Source organism: Gloeophyllum trabeum, assembly GCF_000344685.1.
Source record: "Gloeophyllum trabeum ATCC 11539 unplaced genomic scaffold GLOTRscaffold_00001, whole genome shotgun sequence".
Lineage (NCBI taxonomy): Eukaryota > Fungi > Basidiomycota > Agaricomycetes > Gloeophyllales > Gloeophyllaceae > Gloeophyllum > Gloeophyllum trabeum.
Window position 1 is genome coordinate 900,030 of NW_006920410.1, and position 18,631 is coordinate 918,660.

General features: G+C 55.0%; 9 protein-coding genes across 9 annotated transcripts; 3 read left to right on the forward strand and 6 right to left on the reverse strand.

Moving 5' to 3' along the window:
• Nucleotides 1–194: 194 nt before the first annotated feature.
• Nucleotides 195–1,807, reverse strand: GLOTRDRAFT_67648 (uncharacterized protein; the record flags this gene model as incomplete). The annotated part of the gene is made up of 3 exons (XM_007862492.1): nt 195–483; nt 541–1,123; nt 1,176–1,807. 3 exons carry the CDS (start codon nt 1,805–1,807, stop codon nt 331–333), a joined length of 1,368 nt encoding a protein of 455 aa, XP_007860683.1. The 3' UTR covers nt 195–330.
• A 1,613-nt stretch (nt 1,808–3,420) lies between these two features.
• On the reverse strand, nt 3,421–5,326 carry GLOTRDRAFT_29724 (RabGAP/TBC; the record flags this gene model as incomplete). The annotated part of the gene is made up of 4 exons (XM_007861958.1): nt 3,421–3,623; nt 3,692–4,116; nt 4,176–4,661; nt 4,716–5,326. 4 exons carry the CDS (start codon nt 5,324–5,326, stop codon nt 3,421–3,423), a joined length of 1,725 nt encoding a protein of 574 aa, XP_007860149.1.
• A 1,153-nt stretch (nt 5,327–6,479) lies between these two features.
• On the reverse strand, nt 6,480–8,126 carry GLOTRDRAFT_112931 (NAD P-binding protein). The gene is made up of 7 exons (XM_007862493.1): nt 8,090–8,126; nt 7,805–8,027; nt 7,717–7,757; nt 7,503–7,650; nt 7,047–7,441; nt 6,864–6,992; nt 6,480–6,802 (listed from the first exon to the last, which is right to left on the reverse strand). The coding sequence occupies exons 2-7, from the start codon at nt 7,922–7,924 to the stop codon at nt 6,607–6,609; spliced, it is 1,029 nt and encodes a 342-aa protein (XP_007860684.1). The 5' UTR covers nt 7,925–8,027; nt 8,090–8,126; the 3' UTR covers nt 6,480–6,606.
• A 460-nt stretch (nt 8,127–8,586) lies between these two features.
• GLOTRDRAFT_30868 (NAD P-binding protein) lies at nt 8,587–9,891 on the forward strand (the record flags this gene model as incomplete). Its single annotated transcript, XM_007862029.1, has 6 exons — nt 8,587–8,703; nt 8,759–8,799; nt 8,859–9,006; nt 9,065–9,459; nt 9,515–9,643; nt 9,699–9,891. The coding sequence occupies 6 exons, from the start codon at nt 8,587–8,589 to the stop codon at nt 9,889–9,891; spliced, it is 1,023 nt and encodes a 340-aa protein (XP_007860220.1).
• A 401-nt stretch (nt 9,892–10,292) lies between these two features.
• Nucleotides 10,293–11,507, reverse strand: GLOTRDRAFT_134949 (phosphotyrosine protein phosphatases II; the record flags this gene model as incomplete). The annotated part of the gene is made up of 1 exon (XM_007862494.1): nt 10,293–11,507. One exon carries the CDS (start codon nt 11,505–11,507, stop codon nt 10,293–10,295), a length of 1,215 nt encoding a protein of 404 aa, XP_007860685.1.
• A 117-nt stretch (nt 11,508–11,624) lies between these two features.
• On the forward strand, nt 11,625–12,224 carry GLOTRDRAFT_112934 (galactose-binding like protein; the record flags this gene model as incomplete). Its single annotated transcript, XM_007862495.1, has 3 exons — nt 11,625–11,705; nt 11,757–11,838; nt 11,892–12,224. Exons 1-3 carry the CDS (start codon nt 11,671–11,673, stop codon nt 12,222–12,224), a joined length of 450 nt encoding a protein of 149 aa, XP_007860686.1. The 5' UTR covers nt 11,625–11,670.
• Nucleotides 12,225–12,453: 229 nt separating this feature from the next.
• GLOTRDRAFT_118579 (uncharacterized protein) lies at nt 12,454–14,232 on the forward strand (the record flags this gene model as incomplete). The annotated part of the gene is made up of 2 exons (XM_007862496.1): nt 12,454–12,485; nt 12,538–14,232. Exon 2 carries the CDS (start codon nt 12,547–12,549, stop codon nt 14,230–14,232), a length of 1,686 nt encoding a protein of 561 aa, XP_007860687.1. The 5' UTR covers nt 12,454–12,485; nt 12,538–12,546.
• Nucleotides 14,233–14,242: 10 nt separating this feature from the next.
• Nucleotides 14,243–15,772, reverse strand: GLOTRDRAFT_52191 (uncharacterized protein; the record flags this gene model as incomplete). The annotated part of the gene is made up of 8 exons (XM_007862148.1): nt 14,243–14,519; nt 14,576–15,172; nt 15,230–15,294; nt 15,348–15,354; nt 15,405–15,432; nt 15,482–15,558; nt 15,607–15,653; nt 15,701–15,772. The coding sequence occupies 8 exons, from the start codon at nt 15,770–15,772 to the stop codon at nt 14,342–14,344; spliced, it is 1,071 nt and encodes a 356-aa protein (XP_007860339.1). The 3' UTR covers nt 14,243–14,341.
• A 972-nt stretch (nt 15,773–16,744) lies between these two features.
• GLOTRDRAFT_123986 (uncharacterized protein) lies at nt 16,745–18,614 on the reverse strand (the record flags this gene model as incomplete). The annotated part of the gene is made up of 2 exons (XM_007862497.1): nt 16,745–17,988; nt 18,044–18,614. 2 exons carry the CDS (start codon nt 18,612–18,614, stop codon nt 16,745–16,747), a joined length of 1,815 nt encoding a protein of 604 aa, XP_007860688.1.
• Between the last annotated feature and the right edge of the window lie 17 nt (nt 18,615–18,631).

Consider the following 18,631-nt stretch of genomic DNA (forward strand, 5'->3'; position numbering starts at 1 on the left):
ATCCATCCCGGGGAGGTGGCCAAGGACGACACTGGCCTTGACACGCGACTCTGGAATATGCTAGAAAACCATGCAACAGTGGGTTCTGTTGAAGACGGAAGTGCTGCGAATCGAATCAACAGATTGAATGCGGACGCACGGAGGACAATAATGCGAAGCGCATCTTTCCGGAAAAGCCTCCAGAAAATTCCAGTGCAGCTGTGGCAATATCATGGTATAGGAAGGGGTTTTGAATACACAAGGTCGGTACAAGACGGGAGACGTAGACTATGACGAACTAGAATAAGTTAGAGACGGCAGGGTAAGTAACAGTCTGACCGATACACCACTCTACGCATTGGCGCTGGCCCTGTTCCCTGCTCGCTTTCCGCCGGTTCTCCTGCCTCCCCGAGGCGCTCTCTTGCCATAACCCTGAGACTGGCATACTTCGCAATACCATGTCCCGACGGGGGCTGTCACCATACCAATACACTGCAAATGAAACTATGCACGAACTGTCATTAGCGCGATACCTCCCTCCAGACGTCATGATCCACGTACCCATTCTTTCTCGCAATTCGCGTTGTCGCAGGCGATCATCTCTCCAAAGCTCGGACGATCGCAGAAACAGTATGTCTTGCCGTCATCGCCATCGCCTTCCGCAGCCTCTTCTCCCCCGTCCGTGACGATCTCTGCGGCCCCTGCCTTCGCCGATACACCAGACGCCGATACCGCGGTGACACTTGCAGTGGCAGCGGCAATTGCTAACGGAGGTTGACTGGATCTAGCCACGGGAGGCACTCCCGGCCCTTCAAGTTGCCCATGAGCCCATTCGGGACCCACCCCATTGATGTAAGGCTGGGGTAGAGAAGGATGGGATGTAGACGGCGGGCCGTTAAAGATGTCTCTGCGACTGGAGGAGGCGGCAGCTTCGTATGTATAAAGATCGTCAGGGCTCCGGGTGGCGTGGTTGTTGTTGTTGTTCCGGCCCCGTTTGTTGGCACCATTGCCGCTGCGAGCAGCACTTTGATGGTGATTGCCATTGCTCTTCGAAGTGGCTTGAGCGGCCTGGTGGGAGGCGTGACCCGGGATATGTGATGCGACCGAGAGAAGAGATTCGGCGGGAGATCCAGCGCGGTCGTTCCTGTATAGCAAATAAATGGAAGGTGATGATATGCTCAAATGCCCTGACGTACTTCTTTGCGCGAGGTCCACCTCGAGGGCGCTGAGCGCCACTCTCCACCTTCCGCGGCGACTTCGTACCGTCAAGCTCATCGTCCTTCGCGGTCCTCCTCTTCTTCGCAGCAGGGCTCTCCGTAGCAGTGATAAGGGAGTTGGCTGGGGCGTTCCGCCTGCGCCTCCCAGGCTCCGTCGCGTTGATCGGGCCATAGGATTTCGTCGCGACGTGAGGATAGATAGTCTTGCGATTCATGATGGTTGCGTCAAAGTTGGGAATGGGCTCGAGGAGGTCGGTGAGGTAGTTCGCGTGGAACCTGAGATTGTCGGCGGCGTGGCAAGCCACCCGTATCTTGTCGTCGCTGCCGGGTTTCAGACGCGATGCCTCCTCTGCTATCTCGGCGAGCAGATACAGCCGCTCCTCTTTCGGGCTGGTGTTCTCTTCTATCATCTTGGTTAGGCGCTCTACTTTGGCTGTGACGGACTGCATCGACGAGGAGAGCACAGCGTCGAGCTCCCGCAGGTCGGCGAAATTGCGCGACAGGTCGATGGGCAGGGAATCGAGCGTGTGGGTGTATTCCGAGAGGAGCGTCAAGGAGTAGGCTGTTTGGGTGTTGGACGATGCCGCCGTTGAGGACGGTCGCGGCGCCATTGCAGACGATGTGGAGAAAGCGCACAGACCAGTTACAACTCCCTGACCGTGACCTGGGCCTATATTGCAGACGCGCTCAGGCTATCTTTAGTGCCACCGGCACAGCCCGCGATCCATGACGGCACTCGGCCCAAGCCGATAACCGTCTTGACCAGTGCCACCATCTCTTGCTGACTTCACGCTCTCTAACTGGACGGAGAAGCCTTCATTCGAGTCATAAGTAAGCAAGCTACGAGGTAAATGGAATCTATGAAATTGCAGTCGTCCCAAGATATTGACAATAGGCGAGACAATAAAGGATACAAATGTAATGCCAGGGTGGTGCTATAAGAACAATGTGCTGTGGGAACCATGAATAGAGTCCTTCCCTCCCCCTCTCCGCTTCTTCCCCGCCTCCTGTCCTGTCCTGCCCCCACCGTCACTCCAGCCGATAAATTACAATAGCGGGCATCTCCAGAAACACCCGCCGTGAGGTAAGTGGGTATAGCATGTTCTGATGATGGACATGAAGTGGCGTCTGGCGATCACTTCCGCCCCGTGAACCTGGCAAACGTACTCGTGGTGGCGGAGCTTGGCTGGCTGGCCTTCGCCGCTCCCTGTGAAGCGGCGGTGCCCCCGAGCGCTGCGTACATCGAGTGCGAGTCGCGCGGAGACTGCTGCATGGACGCGAACGCGTGCGGCGCGGATGGACTTGTCGGGAAGAATGCGAATGTGGGGGATGTGGGCGTGGCGCTGTATGATGCGGAGTAGGAAGACATGCTGGTGGATGATTGTGATTTATGCGAGGTGATATTACAATGCGTTTAGGATGCTGATGCAATGGTATGGATCCCGAGAATGATGATGATGATTGATAAGGGGGAGAGATGCAGATGGACTGCCTGGGCCAGGATGATTCGTTATTTCGTGATAGAGGGGAGGATGGTGTCTCGCGCACTCGTGATGAGGGGAGGAGGCCGCTGAACGCGCGCAGCGGGGTTCGTCGAAGGCAGGGCCGACCGTACGAGGATGAAAGACGCTGCTGCCTCGATGGAGTATGACCTTGGCTGGTCTGAGGGGAAGCATCAGCTTCTAGCAGTGTTATATACCCCGCAGTGGGTCCCGTCGCAAAGGGACATCTACTCTGGGTAATTCCTGAATACAAGGCGACCTCCAGGAATGGAATGCATCCTTGTCTGTAAATGGCTAACTGCGAGAAGCCACTGCATCCGCTCTCCACGTGCAACGTACAAAGTTGCTTCCTTGCCTCATCGAGAAGAAGGTAGAGGCTGCAAATAGCACCGAACGCCAGACACGAATGATTAGATCCCGTATATCAGCAAGATCTCAAGGAGCCCGAATGGAGGGGATCCTATCTGGCTGATATCGCATTCCAGACAGGGCACGAGGCTATCGGATCCACGGAGAACGTTGACTCGTAATGCTATATGCAATGCTACATAGTACAGGTGCTATGCGGGATGATAAACGACAGACGATGCAATGCGAACAACAAGCATGATTATGATGATTATACGGACTACGTCCAGAAGAGAAATGCCACGGCCTATGAGAGTCCGAATAGAACACCAGGAAGGATGAGGTTGCGCAGAGAGCGGAAGGGAACGCCAGTGCTATAACAGAGCGGTACTGTCCTGGCCGGTGGCGACAAGCTGCTTCCACTCCTGACGCCACTGTTGCATGTTGGCCCGGAGCTTCTTGTCGTCCAGGACCTTGCCTATCCAGGAGAGAAGGGCATCGTCGTCCTCCGGAACAAAGAACGACGACAACAGTGATAACACAGTCTCGAAACTGGCCGAGCTCGACGTGATGTGATCTATATAACCAGACATCGCTCAGATCAGGATACAGATACATCGAATGATCCTATCGGGTTTCACGCACCTCTATAAACCCAGACTATTGAGATAGCGACGACAACGAAGATATCATATCCCTCAAGCAAGAAGACGTCCCACAACCGAAGCTGCGTCTGGAACGGAACAGAGTTTGCGAACAAGGTGATGTACCACTTCGTAGCATAACTCGTCGTGGAGATCATATGCTTCTTGAACGCCTCATACACGCCCGGCATCATCTGCTGCATGATACGCTCCTGCACATAGATGGCTTCTAACAATCCAGGGAAACCTGGCTGGAAGATTGCGTGCATCGCATAGGCGTCGTGTAGCCGCACGAGGCACGAGTACGCTCGCTCCGGATCGAAATAACACAGGAGAGTCGCTGCTATGGGACCCATTCCTTGGCAATACCCGCAATCCTCGCATCGAAGCGAAAAGGAATGAAGCACGTGAAATAGTGATCGTTGACTGGAATGCGAAATGACAGTCAGCGCTATTTGGTTGCTAGAGTGCAGCCGGAAACTTACCCCGAACCATACCGCGTACGGAACATGATATGTCCGCTAATCGTCCGCGGCACATCCAGGTCGATCTGCACGTCGTAACTCGAAGCTTTGTCCAAGTTCTCCCGATACTCCTCTGCCCACTTCTCCATCTCCCGCTTACCGGTCTTCGAGTACCTCGCGGTGAAGAGCTCCCATGCCGCTGCCCTCCAACGATCGGGGACGCCCTTGTAGGTGCGCTCGCGCAGTTTGTGCTCCTTGTTGTGCCGCACTGTCCAGAGCTCCACGTTTGCACCGACGTCGCGTTTCAGCGGCTCGAGCATCCGGTTCCATTTGGCTATCCGCGAGAGTTCTTTCGCAGGAGTGCGAGGTGGTGGGACGGACGTGAGGGAGGCGGCCTGTGCAGGTCCACCCGTGGAAACGGACGATAGGCGGGTGAATGGTTTCTGTAGTGGTGAGGCAGGTAAGAGAATCAGACGGTCGTGTGAAGGTATGGAGAAGAAGCCATAACTGTGGTGGGGATGTTGAAGTTAGACGGAGAACATCCTCTGAAGATACACTAACCGGTCCAGACTTGCAAGGGTCTCGACTTCCTTGGGAGTTAACTCTCGTGCTTTCTCATTCTCGTCTGCCAGGGCAGCTTCTGCTCTGAGCTCACTCGTCCTACTCATTCCTATCCTCGCCCGTGTCCTCTCTACGCCCTCCTCATACCCATCGCCTTTCACACCCGTCATATCCAATTGTGCATATGTACTCCGAACGTGGAATGACTCTGCATCTTCCCCCTCCGATGGAGCAAAAGAACGATGACTTTCTGGAGAGCTTACAGGTGACTTGGAACGGGACTTGGGTGATGCTGAAGGTTTTGGAGGAGTCAGAGGGGTTGTCTCTGGCGTCAAGAGTGCTTGTGAGGTTGGCCGAGGTGATGATGTCCGTGGACTAGCATGCGTACGGGGAGTTGAGGCGTCGTCATTGTATGAGGAAGAAGGGCGGGAGGATGAACGGCGAGGAGGGGTGACGATTTGTGGGATGCCATTCGACTGCTCAGATCTACGCTGTTGCGACGAAGGCCGACTTGTACGTGTGCTTCCGGGAGACGAGTGATGGCTGGCAGCAGAGTCACGAGTGGACTTGGGAGGGGAGTAGGGTACCGCTGCGACGTTGACATTGTGCATGAACGACTGTCCTATTGATGCCCAGTCTTCATCAGTCGCATCTCCGTTGATATACGCAAGAGACGATTCATGGCTGGACGGAGGCCTGGCGTCGGTGTAAGACGTCCGCCGCGAGCCACCAGGTGTGATGGACGCTTTTAGCACATCGACCCGCGTGGAAGCTCTGCTGGTGGACCCAGCATCATAGTATACACTGGCGGCGCTCTTTGAGCGGGCGGACTGGTACGAGTCGCGAGGGATGGGCTCTCTGGTGCCGACCGGTGTCTGCGCGTCTTCCGAATTGCGAGGCGAGGCGGACCAGCTGCCCCGCTGATCGCGGTACATAGAATATATGGAAGGTATCGAAGTTTCAGAAGAGCTGCGCTCGTGGTCGGCGGTCGACTGTGTCAGCTCAGGCGTGGACGGGGCTGAGGACGCAGGAGAGTGGCCGGGGAGAGCCAAGTCGAAAGGGGTCGGCGGGACTAGCACAAGCGACGGAGCCTCCATAAAGCAGGACGCGCTGCTCTTCTGCGGGCGGGGTATACGGTATTAAGTTAAGTCCAGAGCCAAAGAACGTCGAAGAGAGGAGGTAATAGTTATATAGCCAGCGGCCGAAGGAAGGACTGGCGGCGACACTGTCTGTCGGCCGGGGACTGCAAAGTCCGCAGAATGCCCGGCGGACCCTGCGCCTAACCTCGATGCGGGCCACAGAGACCGATCGCCCCGCCCTCCGCCGCAGGGTTGCTATTCTCGGCCTGTGTGGCTGCCGCCACCAGCCACCCATCTTTGTCTACCGCTGACGACAGGTCGATCCCCTGTCTCCTGTTGGGTACTGAGATCGCCTCGAAATTCAAGGGCATATCTATGCCGAAACTCCTGTACAAACACTGCGATCAAGTCTCATATGTTGCCACGCCCGCCAGTCGTGAGCGCAGGATCACTCCCATTGAATGGATATACGCAGGACGATGATGTCCTGCGTTAGGACTTCGCAAGTCTCGGATTGTGTTGAGACTGCTCCAAAGCGCAGCCTTCATAGCCCACTCGGCGATGGCGATGATCCTCCGCTTTCCTCTGCGTTGACAGATGCCTTGACACATGAAGCTCACCACAAGGGCAATATGCGGTAATAGCCAATCCAACGATGCCAATTGCACCCGTACCTAGTGTGTGCGTGGTATCCATCTGGCAAGTCAAAGTGATTCTCAGGTCATCCTCGACAGCACAACTGGTGATTCTCCTGCTCGTGAAACAATATATATCGTACAAGTCTCTTGCCTTCTTCTTCAGCGCTCGTGATATCAGTTTCCGATCTTGATCACGAGCTTGCCCGTCGTCTTCCCGCTCACCAAGTCCGTCTGAGCCTGCTTTACGCCCTCCGCGGAGAACTCGTACTCCTTGAAGACGTTGATCTTTAGAACGCCCTTGGAGATGAGATCCCATAGTTCATTTCCATAATGTTCTTGCTCTTCCGGCGTGACGACGTAGTTGCCCATCCTGTAGGAGGAGACGGAAACTATGAGGTTGGAGTACCCGATGGGATAGTAGAACCACGCACGTGGGTCTGACGATTCTGATATTCTTCGGAGTCAACTTCAGCGGCGGGAAGGGGGGTACGGCTCCAGACGCATTCCCAACCGAAACTATGGTACCCTTGCGCTTGATCATCTCAAAGTCACTCTCAAAGCTGCCTTCGTCATGAGTCATCTAGTTAACTGTTACGAAGCCTGGGGAGACTCACGTGTCCTTGCCCACACCGTCGAATATGGCATCGACACCTTTGCCATTCGTAATTTCCAGGACGCGCTTGACGGTGTCCTCGTCCTTATACAAGATAACATGGTCCGCTCCGTGTCTCTTCGCCAGCTCAGCCTTCTCCTTGGTAGAGGTAGTGCCGATTACAGTGGCTCCTCGATATTTAGCATACTGCGCGAACAGCAGCCCAAGGCCTCCCGCGACAGTGTGCACCAAGATCGTATCGCCCTTCTTGACGTTGTAGGATTCAGTCATAAGGGTGTTGGTCGTAAGCCCTTGCGTTAGAGCAGCACTAGCCGTAAGAGTAGATATTCCGGAAGGAACAGGGTAAGCAGATGTCCACGGGACAGCGACGTAAGTCGCAAAGGTCCCAGGAGCGTACTACAAGACCGTCTAGTTAGCCAGTGCTGCGGTAACGAGCTTTAGAGGTTGGATCACGTACAAGAGCTACTTTGCCACCAATCTGGTAATTCCTCTTCTTGTAGGCTTCGCTATTCAAAAGCTCCTGAGAGGTAGGGAGAGCAACTATGGTGCCCGCGGCCTCTCGTCCCACGAGGAAAGGGAAGGACTCGATGGGGTACAGTCCCTTCCTGATATACTGTTAGCGGTCTCCATCCCGAACGTGTGGCAAATGTGGGGGGCAAGCGCAAACACACCTGAAGTAGGTATCGATGAAGTTGACGCCCCCATACTCAATCTAACCAAGTTACTCCATGTTTCTAATATGCAGAATGCGCTACTCACTTTCACCACGATGCTCTCCGGCGTGACTTTTGGGAACGGCTGAGTTGTCTTCTCGATCACGTCCACATCCCCGGTCTTGGGGATGGTGATCGCCTCAATCGTAGCGGGAAGGTTGCTCATTTTACGACTCTGTACTCTTGACGGTGCCGCGACGAACGAGCACGCTAGCAAAGAGGCGGATTTGGGGATCGCAACACGTCCTACCCTGACGGAATGGCACAATCTGGGGAAGATTAGCGTCATGACTAAAGTGCAGGGTGACTAAAATATCCCCATGACGCTCACCGTGGGACCTGATTTAGCTAGAATTCGCAAGTCGAGGTGTATGTTCCTTCAGCGCCAGTAGCTAACCCGTCCGTATATTAACCAGCACCCGTGGTGTTTCCTAGTGTCCGCAAGTCCGACGATGGGATGATGCATTACAAGGCATCATGACACGCGAATCTGATAAGATCCTTCGCGCGAACGAAGCTTGAAACAAGGACCCAACGTAAGAGACGCATTGGCAGAGCTCAAAGTACCAGACTGTCCGACGGCGTCGAAGTCGTCAATGACGCGTCCTCTCTGCCCATCTATTTTGATGGCCAGCCTGTCATTCCATGCGAGTTCGAACGGACTGCTGATTCGCCGGCGAAACAGTGGATGCAGGCTTTATAAGCCAGCCCGACAGAGTGAACGCCATGCTAGGCTTCCCCAGATACGCGCAGATACGGACTCTTCAGATCCTGCGACACTTTGCTGCATCGTCTATCCAGAGAGCATCCAGAACCGCCGTCAGAAACATGTCGTACCCGTCCACCATCAAAGCCGTTACGATCGCGAAGACCGGAGACTTCGACGTGCTCGAGGTGACGGAGCAGAAGTTCCCGGAGGTGTCGCCGGACAGTGTCGTGGTGAAGGTGATGATCGAACATGCATAACGTTCGTGGCTTGTCTCTTACTCTACTAAACTAGGTCGAGTATGGCGGCGTCAACTTCATTGATACATACTTCCGGTGAGTAGTGGGGGAGGGCATCTTGTTTTGCATCACGCCAAGCGAACAAATCCATCCAGCAAGGGGCTCTATCCCGTCCAGAGTTTCCCAACTATTCTCGGTATGGAGGCCGCAGGGACCATCGTGGGCCTTCCGACCGATCCTGCGGTGTTGAACAACGAGCAATACAAGCTGCGCGGGCTCCAGAAAGGTTCCAAGGTTGCAGTGGTAGGTCAATCCTCCCCTCACGGATGCTTCGCCCTCGCTGATCAGACACTTTACTCAGCAAAACTTCGGCGTACACGCCACCTACGCTGTAGTGCCTTGGACCAAAGTCTTCCCAGTCCCTTCGTCTGTATCGACCTTAACGGCCGCCGCTGCATTGCTGCAGGGCCTGACATGCAACACTTTCATGACTGAGGCCTACAATGTCAAAAAAGGCGACACCGTCCTTATCCACACGGTTGCCGGCGGTCTCGGGCTGATCATGGCTCAGTATGCCAAGTGGCGCGGCGCGACCGTCATTGGAACCACGTCCACCCCGGAGAAGGCTGAGCTGGCGAAGAAGCACGGCGCAGATCACGTCATCCTGTACAAGAACGAGGACACCGTCAAACGTGTCCTCGAGCTGACTAACGGGAAAGGTGTCGAGGCGATCTTCGACGGTGTGGGCAAGGACACGTACGTCCGATTTTGCACATCGTGACTATCGCGCCTGATCTGAGTTTCTGGTTAGGTTCGAGTCGGATTTCGAGATGATCGCCCGTAAGGGTACTATCATTTCTCTCGGAAATGCATCCGGTCCCGTCCCGCCCGTCGCCCCGCTCAAGCTGACTCCGAAAAACGTCAAGCTGCTTCGTCCCTCGTATGCTTTCCACGAGTCCCATGTTTCGACCTATGGAACTGACAAAGATTTCTAGGCAAATCAACTACATAACCGAACCTGAGGAAGCCCTTCACTACGGCAAAGAGCTCTTCGACCTTATTGCCAACGGTACAATCAAGATCAACGTCTTCAAGGAGTATCCCTTCACGGCAGAAGGTGTCCAGGAGGCGCAGAAGGACCTGACCGGTGGAAAGTCAACCGGCAAGCTCGTCATCAAGATCGCATGAACAGTGATGGACTCTGTACGTTTGGTTAACCGATGGAAGCAGTGAATAATTGGGTGTACGGGTAATGCTATGTTTGAATGAATGAAATTGAAGAACATCGAAGGTCGATGCATCCGCGGGTGCGACGCGGGTACAACAACCGTTGTGCTAAGTTGTGATGTTAATCAGAAGACCTAGGACCGTACTTTGATCTGTATACAGAGATGGCTGTCTACGCATGCGGTTCGAGAGAAGCAAAGATCGACAACCTGGCTCGAACAGCGACCCCTCTGTTTCCTGTCGAGATTGGCACAAGTGCCTCAAACGACCATTTGTGGTATCGTACATGCACGTTGATCAGTTACTTATCTTACATACCGAATAACATAGCGGACGTTCGCCAACTGGCCTTCAGCACTTGTTCACTGAACTCCTGAAAGAGCTCCCTCGACTAACTCGTACACGAGCAGAATCTGCTCAGGACGTTGGACCATTCCCGGTCTCTGCTCTCTCAAGGAATCGATTTCTTGTGCAACGATATCGTCGGCGATGTCGGAAGGTAGAGGTCCCAGTGGCGAAGGGTTCACTGGATGAAATTCTCTAGACTCCCGAGCAGGCCCACCGAGGAATCCAAAGTAGCGCAGGAGGGATGAGCAAGCAATGAAGGCTCCCGTTCTGCCAATACCCGCAGAGCAGTTGACCATGATGGGAGGATCGGGGTCGAGGTCAACACCGGAGTGGCTCGGCTGCAGACTCAAATCCTTGTTCACGGTATCGACCCACTTCGTAAACCGTAGCAGTGCCAGCTTGTCTTCGCCCTCCGGTACCCCGTGATCGGGCCAAGCACCGAACAGCATATGCTGGAAAATGATAGGCTCTTGATCGGCAGGTACTCCCACAGGAATAATGGACACCGTGCTCTGTAAGGATTGCGCCTCATCGATGGTCTTCGTGGATATCAGAGTCACCTTGATAGGTGGAGCTGTACACCCAGGTTCTGGGTACATAACCCAGGATTGACCTGGAAGAGGAGGGAAATATACATGGGCTTTCTGGTGCCCACTTTCGAAGTTCTGCGTGAGTTGGACGACAGTCCGAACACGGCTGGGCCGCTCATCAGTCTCCGGGTGGGAATTGGACTCGAGAGGATGCAGTAGGTCGTGTGGCGGTCGAGTAGTGGGCTGTAATATGACAGACAGGAAGGCATGCGCCGTATGCGGTAGTGGAGCTTGAGTCGCGATCCACCACTTCCCACCCGCCAGCTCACGAACCCAGTTCGCGTTCAAATATCTTCCCTTCCTGCTGGTCGCCCCGCTACCCATCTCCAGTTGCTCATCTATAACCACCCTGGTTCGGTCATAGGGCTCAATATCAGCGTAGCGATTGCCCGTCTTGTTTTCCGGACGGTTTCCCACCGATACGGAGTAGTGATTGACATGTGCAGATTTGGTGAGGAGGGAAGATGAGGCACCGAAGGAGGCCCGATGCACTTTGGAGGAATGCGACTTGTGCTTGGAAGCGGTCCGAGCGGAGGCTCTCAGGCGTTCGCGATTGGTCAAGGCCGTGACAACCGAAGTGAGATGCTCAGGCGAATGGGCCGCCTGAAGCCATCTCGGTAATTCGACAGAAGGAGGCATAGGAGAGTGCAACTTTGTAGATGGTGTCAACTTGACGAGTTACATTGATGTCGACGTAAGTTTTCCCACGATAACAGACTCGTCGTAACGCTTGTAGATTTCGTGACAGTCGTGGTCGGCAGAGCTCCCAAGTTTTGCAGCGTGTCGCCAGAAAACGAAGACCATGCGATCCTTAATAACTGACGAAACCAAGATCAAGTAAGTCCTCTTTGTGACTGCCGTTGTTCCCAGATGGTCACGATTTTGCAGAGTTAGCTCGACCTTGGACAAATCTGTAGGGAAGAAGTATCTGACGGACGGGAACCCAGATACTTGCTGGACTTCTCAGCAGGTATTCATCCAAACCTCGACGCACCTAATCTCTTGTCGACGCCGTGAGCATAGGGTCTGCCACAATACGTCCAATTAACTTTTCCGGGGCCGGTCCTGCCAAGGAAGATTTCCTTGACATTCCAAGGGGGCTTCGTCGGGACAAAGTGTGCTGTTGAGGCGATCACGGCTCAGCAAGCTGGAAGCGAGAGTTCCAAGGGATGGCAGATGCTATCTCGTATTTATCCTGAGGACGTCAACCGCCAGCAGATATTTGACCTGACCCCAGTTGACCCTACGCTCCATGGCAAGCATGTAGAGGCTTTGAGGGTTGTATTCGAGGAGAGCTCCGACTTTTTCGGGAGAGTCACTGTGTACGATTTGCAGCTAGAAGGAGAAACGTTATAACACCTCTCGCGCTGATGTCTCGCTGAGAGTTCACGGAAAGCTGCAGCCCTTCGGAAGCGATCGCCTATCTTCAGTCCAGAGTCGCGACGTGGCGGCTGTTACAAACGGACGCCTTGAAGTTGAACTTGAAGCTTGATGTCCGAAGTCACTGAACCCACGCGTCGTGATCACGTGCTCGGACATATATATATACCTCCACAATGCTGCCACAAACCTTCACACCGAAGCACGATAGAGAGGGCAATCAGAAATATCATAGAAGTATGTCCTACCCTCTTGCCATATAACTGTCATAACTAACAGCTGCGTGGAGGTTCCCTTCATGAACAAGGCAACCCATTTCATTCACCGCCTCCCTCTGGACCTATTAGCTGAAGTATTCGTCCATTGGGCTGTTGTGGATAAAGACGGCCCATGGATAGCTTCTCTGGTCTGCCGCCTATGGAGGAGTGTAATACTCTCATGCCCTAGAGCTTGGAGTACCATCCAGCTTGATCTCGAAGATAGGAGACGTGTAGGGCCACTAGACGACGACCCCGAGTGGTGCATGGAGGTAGAAGAATACGATCCCCGTGGCAAACGCCGCCCAATTCCCCTCTGGCTGGAACGATCTGGCAGCGCCCCGCTCTTCCTGTCTCTCACTCTCGGTCGCATATACCCCCCGATGACGCTCGTTATGGATGTAATAGTGCGATTCGCCACCGTTATGGATCGAGTGGAAGAAATCGAATTAGGGTTGGAGTCGAGAATATTGGCCGACGCACTACTCGACATATTCTACGATTCAGCTCCTGCGCTAAGACATCTGACAGTGAAGTGTGGGAGACTGTTCCAGCACGGAATCTGCGCAGGATGGCGACTGGAAGAAGACGAGATTCTGAAGTCTCTTCCGAAAGCTATCAAGAGGGCCCCGGCACTGCATTCCCTGACCCTCTTCGATTGCATGTCGCCCCCTGGGGACGGCGCATATGTGCGACTTCGCGAGCTGTCTTTGGTGCACGTAAACTGCTCATCTTCGCGGTTCTTATCATTCGTTCGTGATTGCGAATCTCTCGAAGTCTTGCGATTGTCCTCATGCTCGTTTGATTGTTCCACATCCACGTATGCCGTCCTCGCTAGTCTGAAAACGTTCGAAATTCGAAACGGTGGTTCCGATGGCCTGGACTACCTGTCGACACTCCTTCATGCGCCGAAACTCGAGACCTTCGTTATGAGAGATAGGGCCTATCGCTCTTCTATCCTAGATTCAGAAGACGTAGATGAGAAGATCCAGAACATAGTCAAAGCTGTCAAGGATGACGCGAAGACCCGTGGTCGCTTGCTAGTGCAGTTTGCCAGACATGCACCGTGCGTTAAGTCACTCATTCTGCAGAATGCCAATATCCCAGACAGTGCACTGCTCGCGTGCCTAGGCGAATTCCCGGATCTCCGGTCGCTGACGCTTATCGGGTCCTTCATCGGTGGAAAGGCATTTCAGGTCCTCTCAGAACGCCCAGCGCGTGGTGAAGTCCCCGTTTGTCAACACTTGAAGACGTTAACTCTCCAAGCCTGCCCCGTGGTGAAGGGCTCGATGATTAAGCAATTCATCGAAGCAAGGGAATTCTTTCAGTATGATTGCCGCCTCGCCCAGGTGAACATTCATAAGTGCGAGAAGATAACAGAAGAGGACGTCATCGCCGCCTGGATCTGCGACCCTTCGGGGTCATTGCGGATTGACTACGTCCCCTGGGTGGCAGAAATCGCTGAAGAAGAATGGAAGGACGCGGCGGCGGAAGCTCAGCATGCAACTGCCGAGGACGAGTACATCGAAGATATCGAAGAAGTGTTCGAAGATAGAGAGTTTTGCGGTTTAAAGGACCGGCTTTTGGGGGAGGAACAGTCCAAGCCTAGAAAGAGGATCAAAATAGCCCACATCTATCGTGACCAGGATGTGGCTCCAGCTGTGGAGAGTCTAGGTGGGACGGCCCTGGTTATCCACGATATGTTTTGGCCGGGTCGCAGCCGATAAGGAGCTGGTAGCAGCAACAGCAGGAAATAAATTATTATTTTACTAATCCTACCATAGATGTGATTAATGATTTCTCCGTAATGATGCCAAATGAAACGGTGCTATGCCCTCAGTTAAATAGTTCGAAGGCGGTCCAGGCCGGGGCCACGGTGCCTTGTTGGTCAATTTCCACCCAGCGTTTCTCATCCTCGTCGATCTCGCCCATGGAGTGGTCGACCAATGGGTCGCCAAAACCGAAGGCGTTGTCCCATCCCAGTCCGACGGCAGCCATTTTGCAGATATTCGAGCTGCAACATCTGCTTAGCAAGAGCCAACCATACAAGACAGCAGAGATTCTCCGGACCTGATAGTGCAGACCGTGGCAGCAGGCACAACGTCCCCCTCCCAACTCCACATCCCGCTCACCATCGCAAAATCCACGATCGCCCCCGTCGTTAACTTCATCCGCTCCTCACCGCTGAGCTCGTTGAATTCCTTCTGGATGTACTCCTGGGTGCTTGCGAGCGGTGGCAGCTGCTTCCGCTCGCTATTCCACAAGGAGAACACAGGCGTATCCGGAGGCATAGACGTCCGGAACTCCTCGAACGCCGCGGGCGAGTCGGAGGCGACGTACACCGGGAATGGCTGCGTCAAATTCAGGCGCGCGGCGGTCTCCTGCACCGCCTGGACGTAGTTCGGGAGGGGCACGTATGAATCGTGGTATTTCCACGAATGTGCGTGACGGTCGCCTCGGCGGATGTGCACGGCTACATACCCCTCGGGGTTGTTCGTCGACGTATTGGAGAGGGTGGACTTGACGGACGGCGGGGTGTATGTCGTGACTTCGTCGCGCGCGGTGCGGATGAGGGCGGCGGTATTGGCGTTGGGGCGGATGGTTTGACGGAAGGAGGTGGCGGCACGCTCGAATATGGGTTTGACGCGATTGATACTGTGTGCATACCTGCATGGACCAATTATCATTTTCGTCGTATGTCTCGTGAAATGCGGGTTGCCTTACGGGTCCTCGTACTCTTCGGAGAATGCATGCCCAAGATGATATTTCGCGGTTCGTGAATTCACGACCTGATTATATGCTGGTCTAGTGGAATGCATAAAATCAACCGCAAGACGCGTACCCAATGTCTATGTCCTATGTTCAATGACTTCGTTCGCTTGGGAATATGGGACCTCACCTAGCTGTTCGAGGACAAGCAACGAGTTCTGGCGAGATGTAAGTGAGGATGAGTCAAGCAGAGGACATATTCGTCACCTTCCGGCGGCGGAGCTCTGCATCCCGGCTCAGGTCCAGGTTGTCTGCCTCGGACATGCTGGAAGTGGTCTATCCACCTGAATCACCGTTGGTCACCCGGTCGAAAGAGATTAGTTAGAACTTACTTGCCACGATTCCAGTACGTGTCATCTACGAGGAAAGTTCTGTTTTGCTGGCTCACCGTCAGCGCCCATTCTGACTGCAGTGGCTAAGACGCACTTCTCTCGCCAGACCAGCAATTTGCGCCATCAGTGCGAGATCTGCCAGAAGACCGACATGGCCATCCAGCATGTAAGTGATCGTGCTCGTGCATACTCTGGTCATCTCCCCTTCCGGGAGGTGGTAATTGGTGTTGTCGTCGTAATGAGGCACGTCGAGCGAGGATGTATTCCAGTATGCACCCTTGTGTAACATGAATCCGTGGTTCAGCTTCTCGCATTCGTGTGCATACTCGGTGGGAAGTAGAGGGAACTTGGTGTAATTTGCGTATGAAATGTATTTTGCAGTGTCCAAGGCGGCATCCTGCTGCGAAGGCACGGCCTTGCTTGGACTATTCAAGACAGCGGCATTCTTTTCGCCAATTAGCCTTGCAACGGTGTCCGGCTTGTAGACAGAGAGAAGCCAGAGCACGAACAGCGTGGCGGCTACTCCGCACCCCGCAAACAGCGGTATTCGTGCTAGGAAGCTTGCTACTCCCTTCGATTCGGACTTGTTCGTTGCCGCGCGCTCCGCCTCGTCTCCTCGACCTCTGTAGCCACTCGGAGGGAAGCTATCGCTGGCAGACGAGCGAAGTAAAGGCTCAGCCTGCTGCTGGCGGTACGTCCTATACTCGCTGTCGCCGTGCAGGTCGTCGAGCTCGAGCTCGCCGACGGCCTCCTCCGCTCGCCCTGCGCGTGAGTGAGGCGTCCGTGGGGTGAGCGATTGATACTGGTCGGATACAGTGCGGCCTGTGGCCAAGTTCTGCAGAGGCTTTGGCCTTGCCATGGTAGAGTGAGCAGAGAGCCGTTGCCTTTGCAGCTGCCAGCTTGAGTGCGCAGTGGGTCCAGATACAAAGTTAGATCGGATCTTCGATCACGACGACTTCCGATCACTTAGCCACAGAATAGTTGACGCGTCGCGTCCTCGAAGTCGTTGTGGCTGACGGCCTCTGACGGCACTCTGGAACCTCAGGCGACAACGTGCAGTGCAATGCAAGTAGGGTGATTGCCTCAATTATATTCATATCATAAACATGTTACATCTATATTATACTACATAAGCAGGTCATGCAGAAGTCGAAGTCGAGCCGGCGCTGGATGCGGATTGCGACGCAGTCATCTCGGGCCCAAATGCAGCGACGCCCATGAAATGAAACACGGGTGCGTCACTTGCAGGAGTCTTGCCGGCGGCGTCCTTGGCGGGAGCAGGTGCCGAGGGCGGACTAGGAGGCGAGACTGGGGCGCTAGGAGGCGAGACCGGGGCGCTAGGAGGCTGCACAGGAGCATTGATTGGGAGAGCGGGAGGAGTAGGGAGGTCCCTCTGAGCCATGCCCGTGGAGGAGGCGTCGCTGGGTACGGTAGAAGACGTCGAGGAGGAAGACATGGGGGGGTTCACGGGGGGGTTTACGGGGAGAGAAGGGGGGTTTATGGGGAGAGAAGGGGGGTTTATGGGGAGAGAAGGGGGGCTCACTGGGAGCGCAGGGGGGTTCACAGGGAGCGCAGGAGGTAGCTGGCGAGCACCCAGCGTAGGCTCAGCAGAAGCGTCTGACTGAGCGGTAGAGGGTGAGACGGAGGATGGGAGGACTTCGTCGGAGGCAGTGGTGGTAGTGAATTCATCCTCGGTGCGACGAGCCATCTGCGTCGGAGCAGCGCTGTCCGAAGTTATGCTCGACATGGCGCCCGAGCTAGACTGCACTGGAAGGAGCTGACGAGGAGAGAGGGAGGTAGAGGAGGGCATAGTGGAGGACGAAGAGGACTCGGGGGTGTTGGGAGGCACCGGAAGGGCAGGCGCGCCAGGCGCACTGACGGGAAGGACGATCGGGGGAGTAGGCATAGCCATCTCCGCCACACCGCTCGAAGAGACTGAGGCGATTGAAGAGCTAGCTGTGGTAGATGGAGCTGGTTCAGGAACGGGGAGCTGGCGCCTGCTCTTGCCGGTTGGCTGACTGTGGGCAGCTTCAATGCTAGCCGCTGCCTGTGACACGGCAGCAGCGATCTGCTCCAGCTTGTCGGCGTCAAGGGGCTCGGCACTCTGGGCATTGACACTCTCTGCTCCAGCACCGTCGGGGCAGAGACGGATGCCATCGATGATAGGCCTTAGCAAGCTTCCAACAGAGGGCAGAGAGGTTACGATCGACTTGACGATGCACTCCGTATCCGCGAGCGACTGGGTCGTCACAGCCTGGGACGAGGCACCCGCGTCGCACCCGCCAACAAGAGTGTTGACTATGCCTGCAACAGGGTCTCCGATGATAGGGATACCTTTGACCATGCCTTCGAGGCTGCACAGAGGGGATGCATCACGCGCAGCTGTGGTTATGCAACGTCAGATGGGTGCATTTATGTGGGGGACATGGCAACTTACCGATAGTGGAGGGTAACCCTCTACCGATGTGGGCGCCGCCAGATACCTTGCCGCCCATCGAGCCCGACGCTGAGGGTCGGGGAGAGTTGGGGTGGGATTCCGCGTTGCCTTCGTTGACCGGAGCACCAGAGGCGGTCAAGGCGAGCGAAGCGAAGAGGATCGATGAACCAGATGCGATTCTCATACTGAATGCGATGAATGGTAGTGGGTGGTAGAGAATAGTAGTGCTGAGAAGATACAAGTGTTGGCTCGTCAAGAGGCAAGTGGCAGTAGGTGGAAGAGTTTGTGTGTCGGTCAGCCTGCAAACGAGCGGGCTTTTATACCTTTTGGACCCTCTCTCTGGATACTCCGATGGATGCGAGACATGCGCCAGCCGCCCGGTCATCCACCGAGGCGCACTTCGGTCCCGTTCGGAATGCGCGGGGATAGCGGGGCGCGCGCTCGGTGACGAGGACCTGCCAGCCGCACAGTATGCGCGCGTTGGGCCGAACGCAGGCCAGAATGGAATGACCAGTGCGCCATCGTGTACAGTGGGGGGCGTCCTCGGACGGACGAGGGAGGGTGGGAGCATGGTGGCCTAAGGGAACT